The 13,709-nt window shown below is 54.1% G+C and overlaps 7 protein-coding genes across 7 annotated transcripts; 4 read left to right on the top strand and 3 right to left on the bottom strand.

The window, feature by feature from the left end:
• Positions 1-129: 129 nt before the first annotated feature.
• WHR41_06190 (uncharacterized protein) lies at positions 130-1,140 on the top strand (the record flags this gene model as incomplete). The annotated part of the gene is made up of 1 exon (XM_069374795.1): positions 130-1,140. The coding sequence occupies one exon, from the start codon at positions 130-132 to the stop codon at positions 1,138-1,140; it is 1,011 nt and encodes a 336-aa protein (XP_069228089.1).
• Positions 1,141-2,818: 1,678 nt separating this feature from the next.
• WHR41_06189 (uncharacterized protein) lies at positions 2,819-3,658 on the top strand (the record flags this gene model as incomplete). Its single annotated transcript, XM_069374794.1, has 1 exon — positions 2,819-3,658. The coding sequence occupies one exon, from the start codon at positions 2,819-2,821 to the stop codon at positions 3,656-3,658; it is 840 nt and encodes a 279-aa protein (XP_069228167.1).
• Positions 3,659-4,002: 344 nt separating this feature from the next.
• WHR41_06188 (uncharacterized protein) lies at positions 4,003-5,550 on the bottom strand (the record flags this gene model as incomplete). The annotated part of the gene is made up of 1 exon (XM_069374793.1): positions 4,003-5,550. One exon carries the CDS (start codon positions 5,548-5,550, stop codon positions 4,003-4,005), a length of 1,548 nt encoding a protein of 515 aa, XP_069228168.1.
• An 803-nt stretch (positions 5,551-6,353) lies between these two features.
• On the bottom strand, positions 6,354-7,815 carry WHR41_06187 (uncharacterized protein; the record flags this gene model as incomplete). Its single annotated transcript, XM_069374792.1, has 3 exons — positions 6,354-6,700; positions 6,759-7,133; positions 7,223-7,815. 3 exons carry the CDS (start codon positions 7,813-7,815, stop codon positions 6,424-6,426), a joined length of 1,245 nt encoding a protein of 414 aa, XP_069228165.1. The 3' UTR covers positions 6,354-6,423.
• Positions 7,816-8,294: 479 nt separating this feature from the next.
• WHR41_06186 (uncharacterized protein) lies at positions 8,295-9,118 on the top strand. Its single transcript, XM_069374791.1, has 3 exons — positions 8,295-8,548; positions 8,604-8,830; positions 8,889-9,118. Exons 1-3 carry the CDS (start codon positions 8,371-8,373, stop codon positions 8,913-8,915), a joined length of 432 nt encoding a protein of 143 aa, XP_069228166.1. The 5' UTR covers positions 8,295-8,370; the 3' UTR covers positions 8,916-9,118.
• Positions 9,119-10,476: 1,358 nt separating this feature from the next.
• On the bottom strand, positions 10,477-12,666 carry WHR41_06185 (uncharacterized protein; the record flags this gene model as incomplete). The annotated part of the gene is made up of 1 exon (XM_069374790.1): positions 10,477-12,666. The coding sequence occupies one exon, from the start codon at positions 12,664-12,666 to the stop codon at positions 10,477-10,479; it is 2,190 nt and encodes a 729-aa protein (XP_069228163.1).
• Positions 12,667-12,849: 183 nt separating this feature from the next.
• WHR41_06184 (uncharacterized protein) lies at positions 12,850-13,709 on the top strand. The gene is made up of 2 exons (XM_069374789.1): positions 12,850-13,413; positions 13,477-13,709. The coding sequence occupies exons 1-2, from the start codon at positions 13,011-13,013 to the stop codon at positions 13,638-13,640; spliced, it is 567 nt and encodes a 188-aa protein (XP_069228164.1). The 5' UTR covers positions 12,850-13,010; the 3' UTR covers positions 13,641-13,709.

Here is a 13,709-nt window from a genome sequence, read left to right as displayed (position 1 = left end):
GTCAAAACATATATAATCACGTACGTTGATGTCTCCACTGCCAAACGGACTTGATTGCATCCTTTTAATATTATCCGCGATTCAAAAAGAGTCAACATACCGCCTTAGATTCAATCTTGACCTTCAAAAATGTCAACGATCCAGAAGGGCGACACCGTCCTCGTGACTGGAGCCACCGGCTACATCGGAAACCACGTGGTGTACGAGCTGGTCGCTGCTGGATACAAGGTCCGCGGCACTTCTCGCGATCACACCAAAGCTCAATTCATCGTCGATGCCATCGAAAAGAAGTTCGGCAAGGGCCACCTTGAGATTGTCGATGTCCCGGACATGATCGCCGAGGATGCCTATGATGAGGCAGTCAAAGGCGTCAGTGGCATCGTCCACCTCGCCTCGGTTGTCTCCTTCAGCACTGTCGCGGACGAGGTCATTCCTCCCGCTGTCAAGGGAACTCTGAACATCCTGAAGGCAGCCACCAAGGAGCCCAAGGTCAAGAGCCTCGTCGTCACCTCCTCGAGCACCGCAGCCATTATGCCTGTGCCCAACGAGAAGATCGTCCTCACCAAGGACAGCTGGAACCAGAAGTCTGTTGATGCTGCCGGCAAGCCCGACGCCAGTGCCTACGAGATCTACGCCGCCAGCAAGACCGAGGCCGAACGCGCGCTCTGGAAGACCGTTAAGGAGACCAACCCGCCCTTCCAGGTTGCCTCTGTGCTCCCCAACGCCAACTTCGGCCGTCGCTTCCGCGAGAAGGGCAACAGCACCGGCGACTGGATCCTCGGTGCTTACACGGGCGAGAACAAAGCCATCGCTTCCGTGCCGCCGCAGTGGTACATCAACACCAGCGACGACGCGAAGCTTCACGTCATCGCTTTGACTGACCCGGCTTGCAACGGCGAGCGTCTCTTTGGCTTTGCCGGCACTTACACTTACAACGAGATCCTTGATATTTTCCGTAAGATCGATCCCAGTAAGGACTTCGGAGAGGGAGTCGACCTTGGTAAGGATCTGAGCGAGGTGCCCAACAAGGCTGCCGAGGATCTGCTGAAGAAGCACTACGGCCATGGCTGGACGGACTTGGAGGAGTCGATTAGGCAGACGCTTGCGCCGGTTGGTTCTCAGCAGATGAAAAGCTATTGAAGCCACGCTATTTCCCGTAGATACAAGATCATACATCATGATGAATGTGCGGAATAGAGTTATGAAGAAATGAACGGAATCTGATGCATCAATAGTCGATCAATACGGCTATCCAACAGCCCCATTAGAACTCTTTTTCAAACTGTGATAGCCTTGACAAAGCTCCTCCAAAGGCTGCCCAACTCGTACATCTGTAGCACTAGAGGCCTTCTGATCACCTGCGCCAAAGCCTTCAATTTCCTTTCCACACGGCAGTACATCTGGAGCATGCACCACAAACTCCCCCGCGACCTTCCTATCTACCGCGGGCAACTCAGCATGTGGTGGCAGCGCAGCCTCAAGCGGCAACCCGAAGCTGGTGTCCGACCATTGTCTGGAATCAGACATGGGATCGAAAGGGCGTGGCTTCTGTCTCAGCTTGATGTACCCGCAGAGCCATTCGGCTGGACGCTTGCGACGCCGCCATAGCCAATTGTGGCCATGGAGGAAGACAAATAGGATGATCAGCAAGCCGACGACGCCGAGAATGACCGCTATCATGATGCGGTTCGAGCGGGAGAGGATTTGGGATTTGACGGGCACGGATTGCGGTTTGAATTCTCCTATGGAATTTGTGAGTCACCTGTAATGAATTACAGCAAGTGACATAACGCTTGGGGCGAGCGGTTACACAGTACCGACTGTTAAGCTGCCTCCTGTGCCGGCAGATGACGCGAGCTTCGCTGTTCGAGTGAACGTTCGTGCGGGTGATGTAGTGGTCATGAGCGATTGCGGCGGATCTGCACTTTCGGTGGTGGCAGAAAAAGAATAAGTAAGAGGGGAGGTATCTCTCGTCGACGTGGGCGACGACGTATTCGGCGATTCTGTAGCAGACTTGGTGATTGTGACCTCCGAAAGACGAGTGAAGGTCATTGAGATCGTCGTATCGGGGTAAGCAATCTCTACTACTTGTATGACGGTTACTTCTGAGACATAGGTCGTTGATTCAAATTCAGGCATATTTGAGCTCGTTTTGCTGAAGTGTGATGTCGAAAAGATGGGGACGTTCGATCTTTACAAGGCCCGATATAGATTCGTATGCAGAGCAGAACATGTAGTAGGTAGGTAGCAGCAGAGCCATGGTGCTTATGTATAAAGAACGGATGTGACACAATACTGGTAACAAACACAGCGCAGAGCGAGCTACAAGGATATTCATAGCCGTCAAGGCAAGGCGATCGTGAAACCAAGCGACTGGAGAAGATTGGCAGAGTTTTGGTCGAAGGTATGCTCGTTGTACTTAGTTCGTACAGAACAAGCTACGCCCCTTTGAGCGCGTGTACTGCCGTTAGCACACCAAGTATAGAACACATTTACCGTGTACCTCGGCATTGTGATCAAAAGAGTCTCGCAGCTGGCACGCAATGAAGTGAAGCCTCGCCTTATCGATAAGAAGCTCCCGCAAGCATCTGGCCCGCGTCATCTACAACTACAGCAACAACCACCAGTCCAATACCCGATAAAGCGTACCAGGATTCCTTCACCTGCACACGAGGGCACAAATCTTCACTTACTAGTCACCAGACTCGCAGAGACTCAGCAAGCTGGACTCTCGCGACTACGAGAAGCCACGCACCTAATTCAAATAAGTAGCAAAAGCACCCAAACCCGCCCTCTCACCTGACGATAACCGCCCACAATGGATCAAACCCGGGCGCTCAACGCCCTCGAGCCCTTCCTCGCCCTCGCCAAATCCGCAACTTCTCCACGCGCCGCCGCAGACCTAATCACACAAGCAACCTCCGCGCCCAACACCTATGTCTTCGCCGAACTCCTCCAGCATCCCAACATCCGCAAACTCGCCGACGACCCCACACACAGCGCCTCGCTACGCCTCCTCGAGACCTTCGCCTGGGGTACTTGGGAAACCTACCACAGCACACCGAACCTCCCGCCTCTCTCCGACGCCCAAGCTCGCAAACTCCGCCTCCTAAGCCTGCTCACCATAGCCGCCGAGAAACCCTCCCCCGCGCCGCAGCACAACCTCAGCTACCCCTCGCTGATTGCGCGTCTCTCGCTCTCCTCTCCTCTCGAGCTCGAGCAGCTCGTCACAACAGCCATCTATGAGAATCTTCTCTCCGCATCCCTCAACCCCTCAGCGCAAACCGTTGTCATTACCTCAGTGGCTCCTCTACGCGATCTCGCGCCTGGTAGCGCAGCAACACTTCTCAATGAGCTCGGAGCCTGGAGTGCCCGCTGCGATAGCGTGCTGGCGGAGCTGCAGGCGGAAATTGATGGCGTGCAGGCAAAAGCTGTGAAGCGAGCAGTGCGGGAGGCGAAAGTTGCGAAGCAGGTGAAGGGTGCTACGGAGGGTGCAGAGAAGAGGGAGGGAAAGGGAAGTAAGAGCTCTGGCAAAGGGGAGGGGGCGGCGGAGGATCTGGAGGAGCTCAGGGATGAGGATGCTATGGAGGTCGATGCTGGTGGCATTGGGGAGGGTAAGAAGAGGGGTGGGAAGGTCGGTGGCAAGTTGAGCAGATGAGTGTGGTAGGGATACGTGATGCACTCTGCTGCGTGAAGCATTGATCGGGGCGAACAGAGGGCACAGCCCACAGTTGAGACGCCGATTTGACAGCCGCCAAGGCTGCATATGGCTTCTATCGATCATCAGCAAGGATGACCCGGAGGGGCTGTAGCTGTGATAGAACGCCCAAACAAAACAACGAGACCAACGATAAATAGACGAAAGCGAGTTCAGCAAATTTCAATTGAACCTGTATCTACCAGCGGGTATCAAAGAAGTTCCGTCAACCGCCTCCGATCCCTTTCAAAAAAGCAATGTATCATCAAAGTCGTGAACAATGTATGCATTCAAACCGTGATTCCTCATCTCTTCTGCCCGTACTCCTGATACGGCGGCGCAGCCTCGCCATAGCCCGGAGGGTTGTACCCACCAGAAGTAGGCCCATAGGCTCCACCAGCGCTGCCACTGCTCGATCCTTGCTGCTGCTGCTGCTGTTGCGCCTCGAATTTCTTCTTGTCCTCCTCAGGCAGGACACCACCGTCGCCACCGCCAACAACGACCTCGCCGCCACCCTTGACCTTTCCGACCACCATTCCCTTTGCCACGCTCTTGATGACCGCGCGCCTAGATACGCCTGCGACGTCGATATAGACGAGGCCAACGTTCTTCACGCCACCAGCGAGCTCAGCAGCAATCGAGCCCGCTTCATCGCCGTAGCGGTGGCCGACCATGGTGCTGGCCGCGCCGCCGGACGAAGTGAGCAGATTCTTGCCCGAGTACGCGATGCCGTCCGCAACGGTCGAGAAGGCGATCATGGAGCGGTTGAGCAAGCCAGGCTTGTACTCTTCGGCCGGCAACGGGTTTCCCTTGACACCGAAGCCCTTGTGCGCGCGATCCTTCTTGTGCCCAGACATGTGGGCGGCGAAGTTCTGCGCGTAGTTGGACAGCTGGCCGACGGTCTTAGACGACAGGCCTGCGGCATTCTGCGTGAAAGCGTTGATCTTGCGCACGCGGTCGTGCGTCGCGGGCTTGAACTCCATCGGCTTGCCGGCGGGCTTCGTCTTCTGCGTGAAGCTTTCCGCGCCGGAGTTCATTGCGTTGCCCAGGTAGCTGGAGGTGGTAACGATGAGGCGCGACGCTGCTGCGGCGTTCTGGACCAACCCGGAGCTTTTGTACGCCGGATGCTTAGCCATGCGTAGGTACTCCTCCGAGATGGGACGAACGTCGACGCGCTTGCCGTCGGCGGAGACTTCGACTTCGACGGGATTCTTGGAGCCGACTTTGAGCTTCGGGTCTTCGTAGACTTGGGCATCGCCGCCGAGCTCACCGACGACGGAGCCGTTGTCCTCGTCGATGAGGACGATCTCGCCGTGTCCACCCTTCTCATTGCCTGTGGCATACTTGCCGCCAGGAGCGTAGTCCGCCGGGTTGTACTTTTGGTCGCCGGTTAGGTTGCCTTTCTGACTAGGCCTGGATGGAAGAGGCGGGCGAGCGCGCTCGAGGAAGGCAGTGCATTGTGCGAGGATTGTCTCGAAGGTATCCAAATCTTCCTGGCTCACATCGTAGCCGACAGGCGGGAACTCTATCCTTGTGAAGGCGCCGGAGTCCGGGCCGAGATCCCACCTGGGAATAAGGTATGAGGTCGGCGGCTGGTGGTAGATCTGGGTGGTAGCGGGGAGAGGAAGGTCGAGCTCGGGAGGGAGGTTCAAGTGAAGGTAGAAATCTTCGTCGATTTGGTTTTGCGGCGTGGTAGAGCCAAGTTCGGCGTAGGGCGAGTTGGTTGGGACCATGAGCAGGCTGAGCGTCTGCGGGCCAGAAGGAGTGAGGCTCTGTTCTTGACCATCTTGAATGTGGTAGGCCTTGATGCCGTTGATGGCGTAGAGAAGCTTAGGATCGGCGTGGCCAGACATCTTGACGACTCAGGGAGGAAGAGGGAGGTCGGAGTCGAGATCGCGATAGTTTGGCAGTCGTGGCAGACGGTGAGGAGACAGGCCTGTTTATAAACTCAAGTCGCACGTGTTCGATGAAATCAATGGAGATAGTGGCAACCAACACAGCCTCGGGCGGCGGAAAGTAGTAGAACAACGTTGATGAAGCGTAGGTGTATCTAAAAGCGTGGCCTCCTTGGCCCAGAGTGCTGGCCTTGTCGCTAGGTAGGAGCCCGACATCATCACCACATGGCGGGGCGACGATACGTCAACATGTGGCTGTGCAGCGCGGCCCTGTTTCTCGGCGAAAGTCTCGACCATCTGGGGCTGGAGACGGGTGGATGTCGCACATCACGTGATCGATTGTCTACAGCAAATAATACAAGGATACCTTAGGTACACCATCTGCACGAGGTGAGCATGTGCGCTTGCGAGCTTCTGGAGTTTGGTGCAACAACCATACACATAACGGGTCGCAATGTCTGTCGAAATTGTCGTGAGCGTTGATTGGCTCGGGTTCGCCCGCCGCTAGCTGTGGACTGCGTTGTGATGTGACTCCGCTATTCACGTGACTCTGTGGTTCTCTCACTGCCACAGTGCATTTCGTGACAAAGACAGCAAATCTGTCTTGATGCTTCGCAAACCTGGCTACAAACGTTTCTGAGAACGGTGTTTGCAACATCTCCGCCATCAGAGTCCATGAGCATACACACTATATCAGCCAATGAGCCCTTCGATCATGTACATTGAACCTTGTTCTCTGTTCATGGTAGGTTTATATTTTAGGTTTATATTTTCCTTCCATTGCAGTGCTACTCTACAACTGCCCATTGACCCGTCACAATTTCGCGTGGCTCACTCATAGACATATTCGACCTCACACTGCGCATCCGCCGTGGCCTCAGGCGTAACTTCAGACGCGCTCGATGTGGCCGCCACGCTAGACTTGCTCGAGACCCCCGTGGTGAGCGGGACACTGACACCAGAGTTAAGTGGCATGCTAGCTCTCGTAGCTTCGGTAAGATTGTCAGAAACAGTGAAAGTTGCTTGGTTGCCGGGGCCAGTCGAAGAGCCGCCATAGGCTTCCAGTATGGCATCGTAAGCCGGCTTCTTCTGGAGGTTCTCGTCCCAGCTATGGGACAATAGTCAGCAGCCGTTCTAGATGTTCTCTTGGTAAACGCTGAACTTACGGAAGAGCACCACCGGTGCCAGGGAAAACGCCAGGCACCCACGAATACTTGTCAGTGTAATCCCAGATCGTAACACCAACGCAGGCCTCGACCTTGTTGCACGCTCCGACAGTAGCCGCGTAGTCCTTAGCCTGCTGCTCCTGGTACTGATTGGCGTCGGGGTTCTCCGCGCGGATGTCAAGCTCCGTGATGGCCACTTCGACGCCCAGATCAACGAAGGCCTGCATATTGGCGACCTGATCTTCGAGTGATGGCGTAGAACCCACGATCAAGTGGTCTTGGAGGCCGATGCCGTCAATCTTGACGCCGTAGGATTGGACGAGCTTCACGATGTCCTGCGCGGCCGTGGATTTTGCGCCGGGAGCCTCAATGGAGCTAGAGTGGATTAGCATGAGTAGGGGCAAGACGCTCCGAGATAGCTCAGTAGGGATGCGTGATGCCTGAATCTGTGAGCCGATACTGACTAGTCATTGTAGTAAAGCTTTGCATCAGGGTCGGCAGCAGCGGCCGCAGCGAATGCAATTGGGATGTAAGCCTCACCGATAGTGGAGAGGAAGATATTGTCACGCAGTGGGGCACCGCTGTCGTCGGAGATGGCCTCATTGACTACGTCCCAGGCGTAGCACTTGCCCTTGTAGTGAGTGACCTCTTCAGTGATGTGGTTCTGAAGAATCTCGATCAACGTCGCGTTGTCGAAGCCGCCATTCGAGACCCACTGAGGAAGCTGGTTGTACCAGACCAGGGTGTGGCACCTCAGCTTCTGCCCATTAGCTTCAGCAAGGTCCGCAATCACGTCTCCCTTCGTATAGTCGAAGTTACCGCGAGAAGCCTCGACAGTGTCCCACTTCATCGAGTTTCCTGGGGTGATCTGGCCGAACTCGTTCGAGTCGGACAAAATGGCCTTGTACTCGGAATCGGTGAGCTCGCCATTGTCTGTGGCCGAGCCGAAGTAGAGCTTGCCGTAGGCTTGGGCGGCAGCATTGAGACCTGTCTGACTTTGGGCGATGGCGCTGCCGGCAGCGAAAGAAAGGATGGCTAAATTGTTGATCTTCAACATCTTTGGAAAAATGGAGTTGCAACAACGGGAACAAGACGATCTGGGGGACGAACGATTGAGCCGGGATCCTGCTTCATATTGGATTCTTTAGTCTTCAATTGTTTGAGACTCTGTGCTGTAACTCGCTTATTTCGTCCATCTCGCTTATGGTTATTTCATCGAGCCCATGCTTAGCGTTGTGTCATCTTGAGGGCTGCAATCTACTTCCTACAAGGCCAAGGATTGACAGCGGCTCCGTGCATTCTGATTTTGCGGAGGAACATCGAACATTAACTTCGATCGTGCTAACAAAACACAAGCAGTCCATTGTATCCCACGAGAAGTGAAAGAAATCGATGGATGGAGATCGAGAAACTGAACTCCATCGAGACTTCCATGGATCATCGATCCGACTTTTCGGGTCCCGCTTCCGGTTCCGCGTCCCTTTGCCGACAGCCGACCGACTAACAATCACACCCAAATGACATAATATCTTAAGGCCTTTATAGTACAGTTCTTGTAGGTAGAGACAATCTTTCGCATAGTACAATTACTCTTTTGACATCTATCAACACAATGAGCCAATACATTGCCTCCGTGCCCGATGACGGCACCCTGAAGCCGGGCATCGCCTCCTTCTTTGAGAACTTCTACGCCATTTCCGACACCCCGACAGGCCACGAGCTTTATGCCGACCAGTTCACTGGAGATGCAACTCTGATCATGGCATCTAAGGTCGCTAAGGGTCGTCAAGGTGAGTTTCGTAACATCTCACGCTACATTGGTTTCCTGCTGACTGACCTCGTCAGGGATCATTGAGATGCGCGAGGGCATGTGGGAGAAGGTGGCGAAGCGCTCACACAAGCCTTTAATGATCTACTCTTTCACCAAACATGGCGACGATGTGATGCTGCATGGCACGGTGGACTACGACCTCAAGGATGGCAAGAAAGCTAAGGGAGTTGAATGGGCAGCTCGGGCGAAGTTTGGTTCTGAGAACGGTAGCTTAAGGATGACCTTCTACCAGGTTTACCTGGTGAGTGTGGTGAAATTCTAGAATGGCTGTTGCAGATTGGATACTAACAATTTGGTAGGATACTGCGGCGATGGCTGGCAAGTAGGGTTGACGGTGGCAAAAACGTCGTAACGATATTCATCTGAACAACACAAATTCATTCAACCCAAGCGTGACACGTCCGATACCCAGACCGAACAGTAAGTAAGATTCACAGAGCCCCACATACTGTGCAAGCAGAACAAAGACACTCACAAACTCATAAATATCTTCCTGAAAACTGGAGTACTTGGTCAGCTTGGGCCTTTGTTTTCAGGCACGTTGTCCCATGTCACGTCGTGTACAAAGGAACTAACCAAAGGGTCAAGCTTTCGTAACAATACTGCGCTGTGGCTCATCTTTGACATGTCACTTGCTGTCTTGAACATGCAATGTGTGATCGTTGCTTAAGCTCTTTTGGGCTGTCCATTTTACCATGAAGGTAAAAGTAAGCCCTATCTCCCCGGGAGTCCACACCTCCAAACCCATGGCTCATCCAAACGCCAACCCGGGAGCTATGCCGCTCGCTATTTTTCAGAACAAAGGCATTGTGCTTGCCAGGCCTCGCCTTGTGCATCCCCCTGCTGGGAGCACAAAATCGGCCTTCCAGCACCGCTGCATTTCCGCGCCAGTCAGTCTCTTCTCGAATGCGAGCTGACAGAACGCATTGACAAAACAACTTTCCAGACTTGCCATTTACCAACACCACGATGCTGACTCAGAACAACAACCAGAACACTGCGTTCAAGGCGCTCCTTGACAAGCTCCATACTCAAGAAAAAAGCATTCACGAATCACGGACCTTGATGGACACCGAGCTCGCCAAGCTTAAGACTTCCATCAGCGGACTGGTGGCCCGGCAGTCCAAGATTCGAGAAATGGCGTCGAAATCGACTGAGAGCAGTGCAATCCATCTACCGCAGCCGGCTGCAGGGATCAATGGCAAGCTCGTGCAGTGGACTTTTGTTGAGAAGGTGCCCGAGCCGCCTTCGTCGTGGAAGGCTACAGAGCTGAGCAAGATTGAGTCTTCGATCAGCAGTGATTCCATGTGGCGGCCAAATATCGCTCCGGAGATCAAGCCGCAAGTCGACGCTCACGGCTTCTGGGCGCCATCGAGTGCCAATGCCTCGAATGTGAGGGAGAGCGATACCAACGATCACTTCGATCCAGCCGTTTGGTCTTACGATCCGACGCCGGTCGAAGTCCCGTCGCCTCGTCAGCTCACTGACTCCGTTTCAAGAAACGAACAGCTGGAAGCATGCAAGAACAGTTCTTTGTGGCAGCCAAATGTCGCCGTGGAAGCCGAATCCCAGCTGGATGCCCACGGCTTCTGGGCTCCCTCTGGGACTAGCGTATTGAAGGTAAGGACTTCTGATACCGGGGACAAGTTCGATCCGGGTGCTTGGACCTATGATCCTACTCCTGTTGAAATGCCGTCTCCGCGGATGTCAGTGCAACCACGTAAATGACCATAGTACCCATATTAAGGATGGGTATTTTCGACTGTTCGTCATCGACATACAAATCATGTACTTGTATCTTGCAGGTTCGCAAAACTTGCGTTTCGACACATTTACAGGCGCAGAAGGGTATCTCATAGCAGCATGACTGCTTTTCCGCTCATTCAATTACAACTTTAACCGCGCATATTCTTTTCCTTCTTCCTCAGTGACTCCACCGTGGTCGTCCTTAACGAGCACGATCAGCCCCATTCTGTGATTCCGTACCTCCACCATGAAATCCCTTCTGTCACCATCGAGCTCTTCCTTCAAAGCCCTGGTCTTCAGTTCGCGCGCAAAGTCGTTGTAAGCATTCGGGACATCATTCTCAATGCATCTCTCCCGCATCGCGCCCATGAGCTCCAAAGCGCTCTGGTAGCCACTGTTGCCGACCGAATGCTTGACGCGATCGAAAATGATCAGCTTCAGCTGGTTGCAAGCATTCTGAACGCCGTCCATGTCGCCGTTGTCGAAAGCCTTGTCGAACATCCGCTTGAACTCGGGCACCGCGTTCTTAGGATCAATGCGTTCCATGCTGCGCCCTGGCTCCTTTCCGCTGTCCAACAGACTGTCGATGTCGAGGCTGGAGATCGGCTTCGGAGCTTCCTTGCCCTTTTGACGTTTGCCGCGGGCTTTGGGTGGTACTTTCTTGACGTCGGCGGCTGCTATCACCCGCTCCAGAGCTGGTGCAGCTTGCTGCACAAGATCTGAGGGAGGGTTGGCGTAGCGAAGCAAGATCTCGTAGGGCTCGGGCGGCTCTTTGTCAGGGAAGATGGCCCGGTGTTTGATGACCTGGTTTATGCGGTGAAGCTTCGGACTGAACGTCTCTTCGAGAGGAGCATACTCGGCGGGCTCCCCTTCGTCGTCTTTACCGAACGTGGACAGATCCATGCTGTCAACATACTCGCTCATCGCATCTTGAAGCTCGTCGGAAGGTAGAGTGCGGTGGACAGTCAGTTCCTTGCCGCTTACGGTGACAACCTTGTCAAGAGGCGGGAACTTGTAGGAGCGGACGTCTTCCGCGAACGGAAGCTCTACGTCGTACAGACATTCGAACTCCGGCTCGATCGCAGGCTGCAGCAGGAGAATGCGTGGTTCTTTGTTGTCTTTGGTGACAAGGCGAGCTACGGCATATGACTCGAGCTCGTAGAGTGCATGAATGAACGAAGACAAGGCCATGTAAGCTTTGTCGTTTGTCCGCTCGGCAATGATTACGTTCGTCCTCGACATGTCTGTGTACCTGTCGTACTTGTGCGCATCGACGAAACCGATGACGTCGAGGCTCTGTGTTGTTTCGTAAGTCGTGATGTTGCGATCGCTCTCAGATATGTGGACAGCTGTGCGGCCGTACTCGTAGCCTTTGGCGAGTTCGTCGCGATCTATGTCTTTCTTTCCGCCCGGTGCGTTTTCGTCATCGACTTGATAGGTTCGCGCAGTATGCACAGCCGCAAGCCCATTGTTTGAGGATGCTGCGCCTTCGTCTCCTTCGGTCGTTTCCATGGTCTGTGTGGCTTCCAAGTCATTTCGGACAACAAATTGACTTGCTGATGGTGCAGCGGCAACCATAGTCTTCGGATACCGTTCAATGTTGATGGTGATCGCGGTGTCGTAAGCTTCAGCGTTTCCAAGCGACAAAGATCCTTTATACGATGGTACTGGTTTTGTGTCTTTCGTCCTTGGAATCTTCAGCTCGTCCACAGCTTGAGTCAGCGTACCGTAAACGCCATTGCAGTCCTCACAAAGTTGCTTGAGGATCGCTTCATTGTTTGCCTTGACGGGATCCTTGTCTTCTTCCTTCACACCGTACTCAGCATCGTCAAAATCTACTCCCAAAACAACAAGCTCGATGCTGTCGTCGTTGATCTTCTTGGCGATCTGGCTGAGATCCGCCGTTTCCATGTGCATCTTCGCATCCGTTACGAGCACGATCCTGCGAATGTACTTCAACTGTTTACATTGCCGCACGATCATCTGGATGGCAATGATGAGCGCTGAAACAGCATCTCCAGCGTCAGTTTCGCTAATGACCAGCTCGTCCCGGAGTCTACGAAGCTCGGCCATCTGAATCTGAGAGATTTCCTGCAGGATGCTGATATGCTGGTAAGCTTCATCACCCTCGAGCTCGTTCTTTGTGTCATCGCTCCTCAATGCAACGACTCCGGCCATTGCGGTTTTCCGGCCAGTGGCGACCGTAGTGGTGATCTTGTCCCAGACATATTGCAAGGCGAAGTCGAGATTGGTTTCTTGACGGCCACTGCTGGTCTCCCCCATAGACGAACCAACGTCTACAATGTAGACAGTGGCCTCTTTGCTCGCCATGATTATTGTGGTGTTTCAAGCGCAATCCAATATTTCATCTTGGACGGTGGAAGTGGCGGGCGACAGTCCCATATAGCGAAGTTGGCTGGCGTTTCAGGCAGCGAGACGCGACTTTCGTGGAGCGGCGCGTCTCAAGACAGAGAGGTACGCAGCGGTCTGTCACATACGCATCCCTTCACTTCACAGCTTCCCTTGAAACAGTAGTGACGTCTACCACGGCCCCGCCGATCAATATGAAGTCCGACGATATACTTCCCTCCGAACGGGCATTGAACCTCCGTAGGGATCCAAGTCTCCCGATTTCCTTCTTCCTCCACTCCTGCTGTCAACCCTAGATTGCAACCATGCCTTCTCTCGCCTCCTTCAACGATCCCAAAGCCTACCACATCCTCACCTACGGCACCCTTCTCGGCAGCAACCTCTTCCAGACCTTCCTTGCCGGCCCGCTCGCTTTCAAAGCGCTCCCACGCCCCTCGTTCTCCGTACTCCAGCAAGCCATCTTTCCGCCCTACTTCACCTTCCAGACCGTGCTCCCGATCGCGCTCGCGTTGACATGGCCTGGTGAGCGCGTCGCAGCGGTCGCGGGACGCGAGGTCACACAGAACGCTGGATTCTGGGGCATCTTCTCGGAGAACAGCTTGTTGACAGCGGGCGTGCCGGTCGCGATTATGTTTGCGACGAGCGCGGCGAACTTGCTTGTGTTTGGCCCGGCGACGACGAAGGTCATGAAGGAGAGGAAACACCAGGGTAAGAGATGAAGAGAGGACAAGGAAACGCTCCACTAGAGGGGCATACTGACTCGTTTCGCAGAGACGAAAGACGGAAAGAAGTACTACGACCCGGGCCCCAAGAGCGCCGAAATGCAGAGACTCAATTCGAGCTTCGGCAAGCTCCACGGCGTCTCATCTGCCCTCAACCTGCTGGGCACATTTGCCATGGTCTACTACGGAGCCACTCTTGCGGACCTTCTGTAAACCCATGTATACCCTCAGTCTCATTTAAGAATCATCATAGATACATCAAAGAAGCGCTTCCACAAACCG

The sequence above is a fragment of the Cladosporium halotolerans genome (assembly GCF_011745625.1).
Source record: "Cladosporium halotolerans strain TM138-S3 chromosome Unknown Sca22, whole genome shotgun sequence".
Taxonomy (NCBI): Eukaryota; Fungi; Ascomycota; class Dothideomycetes; order Cladosporiales; family Cladosporiaceae; genus Cladosporium; species Cladosporium halotolerans.
The sequence above is the reverse complement of the archived record's forward strand: the minus strand, read 5'-3'. Positions and strand labels throughout refer to the sequence as shown.